This window comes from Muscardinus avellanarius (assembly GCF_963383645.1).
Source record: "Muscardinus avellanarius genome assembly, chromosome: 19".
NCBI lineage: Eukaryota > Metazoa > Chordata > Mammalia > Rodentia > Gliridae > Muscardinus > Muscardinus avellanarius.
The window spans coordinates 33,836,746-33,851,295 of record NC_137805.1 but is presented as its reverse complement, the minus strand read 5'-3'; the positions used below and the strand labels follow the sequence as shown (position 1 = coordinate 33,851,295).

The following is a 14,550-nucleotide window of genomic DNA, read 5'->3' as shown; positions in this document are numbered from 1 at the left end:
TGGTGGGGGTTTTTGTTTCATGGTATTGGAAATTAAGCCCAAGGGCATTCTGCCTCTGAGCTATACCCGCAGCACTTTTTTTGTTTTGAACCAGAATCTCGCCAGGTTGCTCAGAGTCTCACTAAGATACTGAGGCTATTCTTGTATGGCCACATTCCTGCTCTTTTTTTTTTGGGGGGGGGCAGTACTGGGAGTGAAACCCAGAGGCATTCTACCTCTGAGCTACACCCCCAGCCCTATTTTTATTTTTTTATTTTTTTTTTGTGGTGCTGGGATGAAACCCAAGGGCTTTCTACCCCCAGGCTACACTCCCAGACCTATTTTATATTTTATTTGGAAACAGAGTCTCACTAAGTTGCTGAGAGCCTCACTAAGTAGCTGAGGCTGGCTTCGAACCTGTGTGATCCTCCTGTCTCAGCTTCCCGAGCACTGAGATTACAAGCGTGCACCACCACGCCCGGCTCCCCTGCCCCATTTTTCTTCTTTATTTTGAAACAGGCTCTCACTGAGTTGCAAAGGGCCTCACTAAGTAGCTCAAGATGTTTGTGAATCCCGATCCTCCTGTCTCAGCCTCCCAAGTACAGAGATTAACCAGCATACCTTTTGTTTTAGTGGTAACAAGAGAAACATCCCGGGGTCTTGCCCTGGTGCAAATTCCTAAAGGAATTTGTGAGGCTTAACCCCCCACCCTATCCCCACCCCTGCCGTAGCCCCTTCTCCAACCCTGTCTGCCCAAAAACCATACAGAGAAGCCACCCTGTGTGTCTGGTGCTATTTCATCCAGCTACAAGCAGGAGCCGGGAGGCTGGCCCCTCCTGGATCTCGCTAGGGGCACCTGCCCAGAGGCCGTGTGGCCATGTGCCTGCTCCCACCTCCCTCTCTCCACAGCTCCCTCTGGTTCCGGATGGGCCATCATGAAAGCTTGAGCTGCCCGAATCAGGTCCTCTTCCCGCAGGCCTGGGACGGGCACCGTGGGGATGCCAGCGATCATCATAGCCAGGGTGAGGATGCAGATGTCAGGCTGGGATCTGGTCTCCTTGCCCCCGGCCGCAGAGGCCATCGGCAGGACCCCTGGGGACAGCCCACACAGCAGCAGGGGCCCGGGCCTGCTGGGGCCGCCCAGGTGGGGCATTCTCTTTCTGGAAGAGCCATCCTCCCAGCCCAAGCTCTCTGGCTGCCTCGTGGGGGGGAGTTTGTGGCAGTGTCGGCCGTACTCCTTCCTCGGCAGTATCTCCCAGCTAGCACCTCCAGGGCAGCCCCTGGCTTCGGGCACTGCCAGGGTGGGGCCCCAGGCCTGGGCAGCAGGTGCCACCTGCTCAGGTTTCTGGATCAGTGGGCTTAATCCACCAGAGGCCGCCACCACCACTGGCTCTGCAGGGCTATAGAGGCCCAGGGACGAACCCGGAGAAGCGGCCCCACCTGTAGAGACAGGAATGATTGGGAATGTTATTCTTGGTCTCTTTGAGGAAGAGGCCCTGAGGGGCAGGGCTTGGGAGCAATTAAAACCAGCCCAAGAGCACGTCTAGAGGTTGGGAACTAAGCCTTACTCACCTCCTACCCCTACTCCCCCACTCTGAACAGGTGGTTGAGAAGTGTTTGTTCATTGACTCAGTGAGCAAGTGGGTCATGAGTAATTGGCAAGGGTTTTTGGAATGGCTCTTCTCCTAAGAGAACTGAGTCCCGGGCCAGCCCCTCAAATGCCCAGCAGAACCTCTACCTCCCCGGAGCCAGGAAGTGATTTCCCTGGGGAAGTGGCCGCGCCCTTCTCTCACCTTGGCTGGAAGGCAGAAGACCCGGATGAGTTTGTGGCGACATGAAGTAGGACATGGCTGCCCCCAGCCAGGGTTTGTGAGGGAACAGTCATACGCCTCCTGTCCTCCCCGCTCCACCCTTCTGGAATGCCACCTCACAGTCTCTCCCCTTTACGCCTGGAACCCATCTCACAGCATTGACCTGTTCATTCTAGAAGCTGTAGGGGACAATGGGGGGGGATCCAAGAACACTGCACTAGGGTCAGGGGTTCTAGGTTCCTGCTCTTTCCTTGAGCGAATCCCCTGGACAGTTTTCTCCCTCAATATCCTCACCTGAGCCGGGCGTGGCGGCGCACGCTTGTCATCCCCGCGCTTGGGGGGCGGAGACAGGAGGATCGCGCGGGTTCAAAGCCAGCCGCGCTGGAGTAAGAGACCCTGTTTCCAAATAAAAATATAAAATAGATCTGGGAGTGTAGCCCGGAGGTAGAAGGGCTTCCAGGAACCCCAGTACCACCAACTATATATATATATATATATATATATATATATATATATATATATCCTCACCTGTAAAATAGGGGTGACGGCTGCCCCTAATTCCCCAGGAGTCGTAAGGATGACATGAGATCCTCGGTATGGAAGCAGAAGTCGGAGCGATACAGAGATTAGGCTTAAACACAGTTTTTTGTAAAAGCCCTCTTGGAGATTCTAATGTGCAGCCAGAACCAGGCATGATGTGCACACTTGTAATCCCAATACTTGAGAGGCTGAGACAGGAGGATTGCAGATTCGAGACCAACCTCAGCAACTTAGACTCTTAGCAGAGATCAGAAAGGAGCTTGGTCCAGTCATTTGTGCTGTGTGCGTGTGTGTGTGTGTGTGTGTGCATTTTACTAGGAATTGAACCCAGAGGCATTCTACCTCCAAGCTACACCCCCAGCTCTATTTTTATTTTGAAACAGGGCCTCACTAGATTGCTGAGAGACTCATGACTAGCTGAGGCTGTCCTCAAACCTGCTATCCTTCTGTCTCAGCCTCCCAAGTACTGGGATTACAGGTGTGCACCACCATACCTGGTTCTGGCTGCACATTAGAATCTCTAACAGGGCTTTTACCAAATAAAATATGCTTACGCCTAATCTCTGGACTAATGGAAGAATTTCTAGAGATAAGAATCTGGGGCTTCAGCACTCTTTAATTATCTCAGAAAACTTTAACAAGTGGCTAGACTAAGGGCCCCCGGTATCTGAAACGCTCTCTCTTGCTCTGACCTGCTGCCCCACAGTTACTAGAAGAGGCACCTCTCACAGGCTGCCGGGGCAAGGAGACCCTCCAGTGATCAGGACATCAGCATCCACTGTGTTTATTTCTGGTCCCGGCTGGCAGCAGCCACAGCGCGGGGCCGGGATGTGGTCCTGTGGAGCTGCTCTAAGTGGCTCAGACTGTCCACTATCACTCATGCTTGCAGAACTCCTTGAGTCCTCTGGGCAGGTGCAGCCCGTCGATGGCCAAGCGGTGCACCACGCTCCTCTGGATCACCAGGCGGCACAAAGTCTGCAGGGACGGCACTGTGGAAAGAAGGCTGTCAACAGCAAGCTGAGCTGCAGGGTGGGTGTGAGGCTGAGGCCCGCAAGACCCACACTTGGGTCTTGGCCCCCACGCTCCCATCAACTTGAACAAGTCCCTTGTACTCTCGATCGCTGCCTGCCTCCCAGGGCTGCTCAAATGGCTGAAACGAATACCACTTCCTGAGAGCTCCGGCAAGGCTGCGGCCCTGTTTTTATTATAACCCAACATAATTTCCTCCTCCTTTACTTAGCAGCTGCTAGTTAGTGTCTGATTTGCCTATGCAACCACAGGGCTGGCGCAGCGCGGGTTCTATTCCCTGGAGTCATGAAATATGATCAGAGGTAAAAATAAAAGACATGCCAGGTGTGGCGGCGCACGGTTGTAATCCAGTATTTGGGAGGCTGAGACAGGAGGATCGTGGTTTGCGGACAGCCTCAGCTACTTAGTGAGGCCCTTTGCAACTCAGTGAGACCCTGTTCCAAAATAAAGAATACAGGGGGTGTAGCTTGGAGGTCAAATGCCCCTGGGTTTCATCCCCAGACCAACAAAAATAAATAAATAAATAAATAAATAAATAAATAAATAAAGACTTGATGGGATTGTCATGAACTGAATTTCACAATTAAAACGCTCTCAATTTGGGACCTTTGATGTCTCTAAACTGACAAACTCAAGTCCATGAGCATTCTTTTTTAAATAGAGGTTGAGCCCGGGGTATCAATCTAGCTCTTTTTTTTTTTTTTTTTTTGGTGGTACTAGGGGTAGAACCCAGGGGTTTTCTACCTCCAGGCTACATTCCCAGACCTATTTTTTAATTTTATTTTATGTGGAAACAGGGTCTCACTAAGTTACTGAGAGCCTCACTAAGTAGCTGAGGCTGGCTTCAAACTTGTGCGATCCTCCCGTTTTAGCCAAGTGCGGGGATTACAAGCATGCGCCACCACGCCCGGCTCTAGCTCTTTTTATTTTTTGTTTTGGTTAGTGGCTACAATATTTGACAGCCTGGCCCTGGCAAGTAAATGTTTATTTATTTTTGGTACTGGAGATTGAACCCAGGGGCATTCTATCTCTGAGCTATACCCCCAGCCTTGTTATACTTTTTGTCTTGAAACAAGGTCTCACTACGTTTCTGCAGGGATTCTTAATCAGCCAAGGTGAGTATACAAAAAACCCGTGGCCAGGGAGTAACTCGCACAAATTACAAGCACAGGTGCAATTAGAGGGCGGATTCTAGCCGGGCGTGGTGGCGCACACTTGTCATCCCAGTACTTGGGAGGCTGAGACAGGAAAATTACAATTTGGTGAGACCTTATTAACAAATAATAAAGTAGAGCTGGGTGCATAACTCAGAGGAAGAATGCCCCTGAGTTCAATCCCCAGTACCCCACACACACCCATTCTCCCACTTCCAAACTAATGCTCTAAGGCTGGGCCCGCTCCGGCAAGGCAGTCCTAGCCGATCCCGGTCTCCGCCCTGGGCCAGGAGGGGTCGCTGCCCCCGGGGTGGGATACCTACGGCCGTACTCGAGCTGGACTAGGCGCACACTCTTGGTGGTGGCAAACACGTCCACCACTGCGTAGAGGGGCTGTGCCGCCGGCAGCCCCCGGGCGCTGGGGCCCATGTCCTCGCCGTTGACGACGATGTGCATGTCGGCGGTGCCATCCGGGCGCGGGCAGAAGAGCACGCCCAGGCGGCTCCGGCGCGCTGTCGGAGGCAGCACGTTTTGCTCATAGAGCTGGTCCAAGAGGTGGCTGTAGAGCCCTGGCCGGCTGCGGCCCACCAGCCGGTCCCGGGGGATTCGGAACTGCCCAATGCACAGATGCGGCTCCGCCAGCAGGGCCGGGGGCCGGCTGGGGGCCGCCGCCTCGGCCTGCGCCCGGCCGTCCCGGGGCACGCGGTTGTGATGGCGCGTGATGGCGAAGACCCAGGTGTGGCCAAGGCTGACCAGGTCGGGCAGCGAAAACTCGGGCACCGAGGGCAGATTGGCGGGGTCCAGCGCCGTCAGGCCGAGGCGCAGGTGGCCGCACCAGCCCCGCTCCTTCTCCTCGATCTCCACCAGGAACACCTGGCCCGGGGCCAGCGGCTCGCGACTGAAGCACACCCCGTGGGCGAAGCTCTCCACGCGCGTGGCCCGGGTCCCCGAGGGGTCCACGCGGATGTTGGCCCCGTGCACCGGGTGGAAGCGGGTGGGAGGGGGCTCCGGGCGCTGGGCAGCCCCCTGCACGGGGTGGGAGTCGGCCGCCATCTCCCGGCCTGGGGGCCGGCCAGCAGGCGCGCCGGGCTATTTTGAGCGGCGGGCGCAGGTGGTGCCCGCGGGGGCACCATGTAAGGCATTTCCCCCCCAGACTCCCTGCCCCGACGCTGAGCTCGGGGGTCCTAGCGCCGCTGGCCCCGGGCGCAGGCCGCCCCGCCCGGGGTCCTGGGGGGCTTCGGAGCCGGGCAGGCCACACCCAGGCCACGTGAGGGCCGGCGCTGCGGGGACCTGCAAACCAGGTTCCCGGACTTCGACCCGACCCTTGACCGCTCCCTCCCCCGGGGCCCCCAGCGGCCGACCTGGGCACCCGAGGGAGACGGTCACGTGACGCCCGAGCTCACGTGACTCGCGATACACATGACTTTCGGTCTCCGGCGCCTCCGGGACAGCAAGGGCGCGGGAGAGCGGAGCAGAGGTGAGGAACCCGGGGCTGGAAGGGATCCCGGGGCCGGTGGGCCGGGACCCGGGCGGGGGCTGCCCGGCCGAGGCGCGGCCGCCCTCCCCGGCTGCACCCAGCCCCGGAGCCAGCCCAGCGCAAGCGCTTCCCCCGCAGATGGTCGGAGCCGCGCGGTCGCCGCTCTTCTTGCTGTTGCTGGTGTCCTGGGCGTCCCGAGCCGAGGCGGCCCCCGACCAGGACCAGATAGAGCGCCTCCCCGGGCTGGCCAAGCAGCCATCATTCCGCCAGTACTCCGGCTACCTCGAAGCCTCCGGCTCCAAGCACTTCCATTACTGGTCTGCGGCCCAGGGCGGGGTGGGAGGGAGGCTGTGTCCCACCCCGCGGGACGAAGGCTGGGCCCGGGTGGCCCGGAGGGGCCCCCCTCCACCTGCACCAACCCTGCCTGACCTCCGCCCAGGTTTGTGGAGTCCCAGAAGGATCCGAAGAGCAGCCCCGTGGTGCTTTGGCTTAACGGGGGTCCCGGCTGCAGCTCCCTGGATGGGTTCCTCACGGAGCACGGCCCCTTCCTGGTGAGCGGACAGCTGCTTTCTTCCCCCATGACCCGGAAAAAAGAGTGCAGGGACAGCTCCCCGAGGACCAGGCTGGGGAAGGGGTTTCCCAACATTTTTCCACCTTCCCTTACCGGGTTTACTTAAAGATCTGTACCTCTCCCGGGGGATTCTTAGGGTAAACAGCCAAGAACTGAGCACCGCGGCCCTTTCCCTCCACCCTGCCCGCGGGCCCCCGGGACTCACTCAGCCTTCTCTTTCGTCCTCAGGTGCAGCCAGATGGCGTCACCCTGGAGTACAACCCCTATTCCTGGAACCTGGTATAGCCTGCTGGGTCCCCTGGGTGGCTAGGCACTTGATCGGGGTGGAGAACTCTCCTTGACCCTTTTCTCCTCTTTTCTAGATTGCGAACGTGCTGTACATCGAGTCCCCCGCTGGGGTGGGCTTCTCCTACTCTGACGACAAGGTTTATGCCACTAACGACACGGAGGTGAGTCTGGTGCGGCCCACCTTTCCTGGCCTCCCCCGTTCTCCAAGTGACATAAGGGGAGAGAGACAGCTGGGCGTGGTGGCCCACGCTTGTAATCCCAGCATTCGGGAGGCTGAGACTGCAGGACCGTGGTTCACGAACTGCCTCAGCTACTTAGTGGGGCCCTTTGCAACTCAGTGAGACCCTGTTTCAAAATAAAGAATAAAACCCAGGCATGGTGGCACACAGTTTTAGGGAGGCTGAGACAGGAGGATCGCGGTTCGCGGACAGCCTCAGCTACTTAGTGAGGCCCTCCGCAACTCAGTGAGACCCGGTTTCAAAATAAAGAATAAGCCGGGCGTGGTGGCGCACGCTTGTCATCCCCGCGCTTGGGAGGCTGAGACAGGAGGATCGCGCAGGTTCGAAGCCAGCCTCAGCTACTGAGTGAGGCTCTCAGCAACTTAGTGAGACCCTGTTTCCAAATAAAAGATATAAAATGGGTCTGGGAGTATAGCCCAGAGGTAGAAAGCCTCTGGATTCCACCCCCAGTACCACCAAAAAAAAAAAAAAATTCATGAATTCAAAATAAAGAATAAAAAATAGGGCAGGGGGTATAGCCCGGAGGTCGAATGCCCCTGTGTTCCATCCCCAGACCTGCTAATAATAATAATGATAATTAATAATAATAAATAGCCAGGAATGGTGGCGCACACTTGTAATCCCAGCATTCGGGAGGCTGAGACCGGAGAATTACGGTTCGTGGACAGCCTCAGCTACTTAGTGAGGCCCTCTGCAACTCAGTGAGACCCGGTTTCAAAATAAAGAATAAAAAATAGGGCAGGGGGTGTAGCTCGGAGGTCGAATGCCCCTGGGTTCCATCCCCAGACCTGCAAAAAAAATTAATAATAATATAAAAATAAAAAATAGCCGGGCGTGGTGGCGCACGCTTGTAATCCCAGCATTCGGGAGGCTGAAACCGGAGGATCACGGTTCGCGGACAGCCTCAGCTACTTAGGCCCTTCGCAACTCAGTGAGACCCTGTTTCAAAATAAAAAAATAAAAAATTGGGCAGGAGTTGTAGCTCGGAGGTCAAATGCCTCTGGGTTCCAGCCCCAGCTCCGCAAAAATTTTAAAATTTAAATTTAAAAATTTAAAAAATAAAGAATAAAAATAGGGCTGGGGGTGTAGTAGCTTGGAGGTAGAATACCCCAGGGCTCCATCCCCAATACCACCAAAAAAAAAAAAAAAAAAGAAGAAGAAGAGACGAGAACATGGCCTCAGAGTCCATTTCTGGCTGTCATGATCTGTGACGTGCGCATGACCAAAGTTACTTCCTCTTGCACAAACTGGGTGGGTTGGTTTCCTTATCTCCGGGGATCTTTCTAGCACAAATACCAGAGCTGCCTGAGTCCCTCCATCCTACCATCCCCAGGTTGCACAGAGCAATTTCGAGGCTCTTCAGGATTTCTTCCGCCTCTTCCCGGAATACAAGGACAACAAACTTTTCCTGACGGGCGAGAGCTACGGTGGCATCTACATCCCCACCCTGGCCGTGCTGGTCATGCAGGACCCCAGCATGAACCTTCAGGTGAAGAGCGGCTGTGGGTGGGAAGGGAGGCGGCTCCGGGCACCGGCGACCCATCGCTGTGCCTTAGGAAGCTTACCTGTCAGCCCGCCAGCTCTGCTCATCACCCACCCACACAAGCCACCCTGCGTTTCAGCCTCTAGATTGTGGGTCTGGGTGTAGGTCAGGCGGGGCCCCTGCTGGGCCTCACCCTCCAGACGTGCTGAATGCCCTGGCTGTTTCACAGGGACTGGCTGTGGGCAATGGACTCTCCTCCTATGAGCAGAATGACAACTCGCTGGTCTATTTTGCCTACTACCATGGCCTTCTGGGGAACAGGTATGGCAGAGGGGCAGTGGGGCAGTCTCTGGGGTGGGGCCGGTCATGGGATCTCGGGTCCATCCTCCAGGCATATGATAACCCAGACCCTGCTCAGGTTGATGGGCAGATGAGAATTGGGGTTGCCAGAAGGATTTGGTGTTAAAAGGTCAAGAATAGAGATGTGAGTTGGGCGTAGTGGTCCATGCTTATAATCCCAGCATTTGGGAGGCTGAGACCGGAGGATCGCGGTTCACAGACAGCCTCAACTACTTAGTGAGGCCCTCTGCAACTCAATGTGACCGCGTTTCAAAATGAAGAATAAAAAATAGGGCCGGGCATGGTGGCGCACACTTGTAATCCCAGAGCTTGGGAGGCTGAGACAGGAAGATAGCACAGGTTCGAAGCCAGCCTCAGCTACTTAGTGAGGCTCTCAGCAACTTAATGACATCTTGTTTCAAAATAAAATATAAAATAGGTTGAGGGCGTAGCCCGGAGGTAGAAGCCTCTGGGTTCCATCCCCAGGACCACACACACACAAAAATAAATAAATAAATAACAAGGCTGGGGGGCGTAGCTCGAAGGTAGAGTGCTCCTGGGTTCCATCCCCAGTACTGCAAGAAAAGAAAGAAAGAAAGGAAGGAAGGGAGGGAGGAAGGGAGGGCAGGAAATATAGCTCAGAGGGGAAATGCCCCTGGATTCGATCCCTAGACCCACAATAAATAAATAAATATTAAATAAATAATAAAAGCCAGGCACACACTTGTAATCCCAGCACTTGGGAGGCTGAGACCAGAGGATTGCACAGGTCATCTCAGTAACTTAGTAAGACCCTGTTTCCCAATAAATTTGTAAAAATAGGGCTGGGAGGGAGGGTAGCCCATAGGTAGAAATATCCCTGGGTTCCATCCCCTAGTACCACACACACACAAAAAAAGTGTGTGTGTTGGGGGATATATATATATATATATATATATATATATATATATATTTTTTTTTTTTTTTTTTTGGTGGTACTAGGGTTCCTGGAAACCCTTCTCCAGGCTACGCTCCCAGACCTATTTTTATATTTTTATTTGGAAACAGGGTCTCTTAATCAGCGCGGCTGGCTTCGAACCTGCGTGATCTTCCTGTCTCCGCCTCCCAAGCGCAGGGATTACAAGCGTGCACCACCACGCCCAGCTCAAAAAATTTTTAAAAAATTAAAAATAAAGGAAGGCTGTTCTTACCCCTCCCTTGATTGCAGATGCTGTGAGGTCTTTCCTAACCCCCTGGGGTCAGGTCCTGGTGGGAAGGAGGCTCTAGGGAGAGGGGGGTGCTGGCCGCCTCTTACCACACTGGGCCTAAGCTCGTCCCCCCTGATCTCCCGCAGGCTCTGGTCTTTGCTGCAGACCCACTGCTGCTCTGAGAACAAGTGTAATTTCCACGATAACAAAGACCAGGACTGCGTGACCAACGTGAGGTTCTGCCTTGACTTTGCACCCCTATCATGAGAATGAGACCCCGTCCCCTCCTCGGGGAACCCCGGCTCCCCGGCCCCATGGCGTTCCTCTTTCCTGTCTTGCACCTTCCAGCCATGTGGTATTCTCTGGGCACCCAATGAGGAAACCCAGGCCAAGAATGTTAAAGTTACAAGGCCGGGAAGTATGGGGCTTGGGTTTGGGCCCAGGTCTGGAAGATTCCACCCACTGAGGCCTAATTCCCCTATCTGTGGAAAAAAATGGGGCAGAGGTGATGGCGGTGGTGATGCGAGGAGCGAGGGCGAGGGCGTGGAGGGCCAGGGATGGTCAAGGGTGGCGCCGTATTGTTGCAGCTTCAGGAAGTATCACGCATTGTGAGCAACTCCGGCCTCAACATCTACAACCTCTATGCCCCATGCGCCGGCGGGGTGCCCGGCGACTATAGGTAGGTGCTCCCGTGTGCCCCTGGGGCCGGCCCCTGCCCAGCTGGAGGTCCAGCACTCATTGCTCCACCTCCCCGGCAGGTATGACAAGGACACGCTTGTGATCCAGGACTTCGGCAACATCTTCACTCGCCTGCCACTGAAGCGGACGAGGCACCAGGTGAGCTCCCCCCCACCCCCGTGGGGCAGGCAGGGTGGGCCAGGGCAGCCCCTGACCCCATGTCGGCGCCCCCCAGGCCCTGCTGCGTTCAAGACAGAAGGTGCGCATGGACCCCCCGTGCACCAACACCACGGCCACCTCCACCTACCTCAACAACCCGTACGTGCGGAAGGCGCTGCACATCCCCGAGCAGGTGCCCCGCTGGGACATGTGCAGGTGGGTCCTGGGGCCACCTGTGTCTCGGGGGGTGGCAGGCTGTGGCTCCCAGGCATCATCGAGGCTCCCAGGAGAGCTCCGGCTAGAGCTTCTCAAGGGCGCGGCGGCATGAGTATTCAGGCGTGGAAATTAGGTGTTAGGAATTTTTTTGGTTTTGGTTTTGGGTTTTGTTTTTGTTTTTTTTTTGTTTTTTTTTTTTGGTTTTTTTTTTTTTGGTGGTACTGGGGTTCCTGGAAGCCCTTCTATCCTTCTATCTCCGGGCTACACTCCCAGACCTATTCTTACATTTTTACTTGGAAACAGGGTCTCCTAAGCCAGCGCACGCGGCTAGCTTCGAACCTGCGCGATCCTCCTGTCTCTGCCTCCCAAGCGCGGGGATTACAAGCATGCGCCACCAGGCCCAGCTGTTTGTTTTTGATACTGAGGATGGAACCCAGGGGTATTCTACTCTGAGCCCTACTTTTTTCTTTTATTTTGAAACGGGGCCTTGCTAAGTTGCTGAGGCTGGCCACAAACCTGTGGTCCTCCTGTCTCAGCCTCCCAAGTACAACGATTATAAGTGTGGGCTCAGCCCTGGGTTGACCAGTTGCTTTGATTTTTATTTTTTTGTTATTTATTTTGTGGTACTGAGGATGGAATCCAGGGGCATTCTATCTCCCCCCAGTCCTGGTTTTTTTTTATTTTATTTTATTCTTTATCTTGAAATAGGGTCTCACTGAGTTGCAAAGGGCCTCACAAAGATTCTGAAGCTCTCTGTGAACCTGTTATTCTCCTGTCTGAGCCTCCTAAATACTGGGATTACAGGCGTGTGCCACCACACCTGGCTCAACTGATTTTCTGACATTTAGTAAATAGACACTCTCCCAACCCCAACTCCAGTGGCTTCTCCACTGCTCGGATCTCCTGTGGCCCCTACAAGGAAAAGGGCAGCTCCTGGACCAGCAGGGGCTGGTCAGGGCCGTTCATTCTCGGCCATGCTGACCCCGGGATTATACCCATACATTTCTAAGTGGGGGTGGATTTAAGATGTCTAAAAGACCAGTTCTCACTGGGCATGGTGGCACATGCTTGTAATCCCAGAATTTGGGGGGCTGAGACCGGAGGATCGAGGTTCACGGACAGCCTCAGCCACTTAGTGAGGCCCTCTGCAACTCAGTGAGACCCAGTTTCAAAATAAAGAATAAAAAATAGGTAAGGGTGTGTAGCTCAGAGGTTGAATGGCCCTGGGTTCCATCCCTAGACCTGAAAAAAATAAAAGACCAGTTCTCCCCATCCAGGTATGTCCTAGAAATGTAATGTACTAGAAGAAAGGGCTAAATCCAAGTCACACGTGGTGGTGCACACTTGTAATCCTAGTACTTGGGAGGCTGAGACTGGAGGATCGCGGTTTGAGGACAGCCTCAGCTACTTAGTGAGGCCCTTTGCAACTCAGTGAGATCCTGTTTCAAATTAAAGAATAAAAAGTAGGACTGGGGGTGTAGCTCAGAGGGAGAATGCCCTAGAATTCCATCCCCAGTACTGCAAGCAAGCAAGCAAGCAAGCAAGCAAGAAAGAAAGAAAGAAGAAAGAAAGAGAGAGGGGGGTGGGGAGGGAGGGAGGGAAAGAAAAGAGGGCTAAATCCCAGCTGTCTGCTTCTAAGGTCTGATTTGTTAACTCTTTCTCCCCTGTGACCTGATCTTCCTGGGCCTGCGCACACCCTCCCGGCAGCTTGCTGGTAAATTTACAGTACCGCCGTCTCTACCAAAGCATGAACTCCCAGTACCTGAAGCTGCTCAGCTCACAGGTGTGTGGGGACGGCCCAGCTGGAGCTCTAAGGGCTCCGGAGTCACGCGGCAAGCTGGGGGTCCTGTCGCGCTCCTCTCAGGGCTGGGGATGAAGCCTCTGCCCAGGGTCCCGGGGTTGGCAGGGAAAGGTTTTGAAGCCCTGTTTGTCTCCACCCTGTGCGGAAGCGTGAGCCTTTCGAGTGGGAGGAGCTCATTGGATTCTCCCACTGATAACCAAGGTCAGGGTGAGAGAAGGCTATCCCCAAGGTCGAGTAGGGCCAGGCAAATCTCTTTGCTACTAACTTGACCCTGGGCAAGTTCCTTAAATGTTTTCAGCTACAGTTCCCCATCTTTAAGTGAGTTTTAGTTACCTTCCTCACTAAGTGCTTACTGGACACGTCTAAGCAAACAGAAAGCATAAGAACTGCTGGTCGTGGTGGCTCACGCTTGGAATCCCAGCATGATTCGGGAGGCTGAGACTGCAGTCGAATGAGGCCCTTCACAATTAGTGAGACCCTGTTTCAAAATAAAGAGTAAGAAACAGGGCAGGGTGTGTAGCTCCGAGGTGGAATGCCCCTGGGTTCCATCCCTAGACCCGCAAAAAAAAAGAAAAAAAAGATAAGAATATCCCGGTTTCTGCTCTATAGCTGGGCCCCTTGAATTCCCTGAGGGATAGGACTTGAACCAGGGAAGTCCTTGGGGCCTGGGCTTATCTTCGACCCTCTATTCTCCCCCTTATCCTACCCCAGAGGTACCAGATCCTTTTATACAACGGGGATGTAGACATGGCCTGCAATTTCTTGGGGGATGAGTGGTTTGTGGATTCCCTCAACCAAAAGGTAAGGCAGGGATTCCTCACCTGGGCTAGGGCCGAAGGAGGGAGAGGGTGTGGTCCAGGGAGGGCAAACCTGGAGAATAGCTCCAGTAAGAACTGAGGTCTTGCGGGCTGCTGGGAGCCGGGGCGTTAGGGCTGCAGATGGGTGTCTTTCCTGGTGGACAGATGGAGGTACAGCGCCGGCCCTGGCTAGTAAACTACGGGGAGAGCGGGGAGCAGATCGCTGGCTTCGTGAAGGAGTTCTCCCACATCGCCTTCCTGACTATCAAGGTAGGGAGGAGCCAGCCCCACCCATCCTTGCCACCCCTCCAGGGTTCAGGGCAAGTTCGCAGGGAGAGAGAGGCTGGGAAGAAGCAAGTGGCCAACCACGGTGGTGGCGCACACCTGTGATCCCAGTACTTAGGAGGCTGAGATGGGAGGATCGCAGGGTCATGGCCAGCCTCAGCAACTTAGCAAGGCTCTCTACAACTTAGTGAGTCTCTGTTTCAAAATTAGAAAAATAAAATGGGGCTGGGGGTATAGCTCAGAGGTAGAATATTCCTGGGTTTGGGGTTACAGGACGGGAATCGTGGGGGCCTGACTCACAGAGCTTTGCTCCCCAGGGCGCCGGACACATGGTCCCCACTGACAAGCCCCAAGCTGCCTTCACCATGTTCTCCCGCTTCCTGAACAAAGAACCGTACTGATGATGAAGGGGACCCGGGGGAGCACCCCACTGTCTGACTCAGCCCCTCCCAGTAGGAGGAAGGGCCTCCCTTATGCAAAATGCCCCCATGGGGCAGATTCTGCCTCCAGAGCTGCC

The 14,550-nt window shown here is 54.8% G+C and overlaps 3 protein-coding genes across 3 annotated transcripts; 1 reads left to right on the top strand and 2 right to left on the bottom strand.

Annotated features, from left to right (window-relative positions):
- Positions 1-784: 784 nt before the first annotated feature.
- Positions 785-1,880, bottom strand: SPATA25 (spermatogenesis associated 25; the record flags this gene model as incomplete). The annotated part of the gene is made up of 2 exons (XM_080716340.1): positions 1,773-1,880; positions 785-1,419 (listed from the first exon to the last, which is right to left on the bottom strand). Exons 1-2 carry the CDS (start codon positions 1,825-1,827, stop codon positions 785-787), a joined length of 690 nt encoding a protein of 229 aa, XP_080572466.1. The 5' UTR covers positions 1,828-1,880.
- A 1,323-nt stretch (positions 1,881-3,203) lies between these two features.
- On the bottom strand, positions 3,204-5,566 carry NEURL2 (neuralized E3 ubiquitin protein ligase 2; the record flags this gene model as incomplete). The annotated part of the gene is made up of 2 exons (XM_080716495.1): positions 3,204-3,319; positions 4,837-5,566. 2 exons carry the CDS (start codon positions 5,564-5,566, stop codon positions 3,204-3,206), a joined length of 846 nt encoding a protein of 281 aa, XP_080572621.1.
- Positions 5,567-6,128: 562 nt separating this feature from the next.
- CTSA (cathepsin A) lies at positions 6,129-14,434 on the top strand (the record flags this gene model as incomplete). The annotated part of the gene is made up of 14 exons (XM_080716301.1): positions 6,129-6,307; positions 6,430-6,541; positions 6,790-6,840; positions 6,924-7,010; positions 8,422-8,577; positions 8,801-8,892; positions 10,244-10,328; positions 10,685-10,776; positions 10,856-10,934; positions 11,011-11,150; positions 12,858-12,933; positions 13,663-13,752; positions 13,914-14,018; positions 14,351-14,434. The coding sequence occupies 14 exons, from the start codon at positions 6,129-6,131 to the stop codon at positions 14,432-14,434; spliced, it is 1,428 nt and encodes a 475-aa protein (XP_080572427.1).
- Between the last annotated feature and the right edge of the window lie 116 nt (positions 14,435-14,550).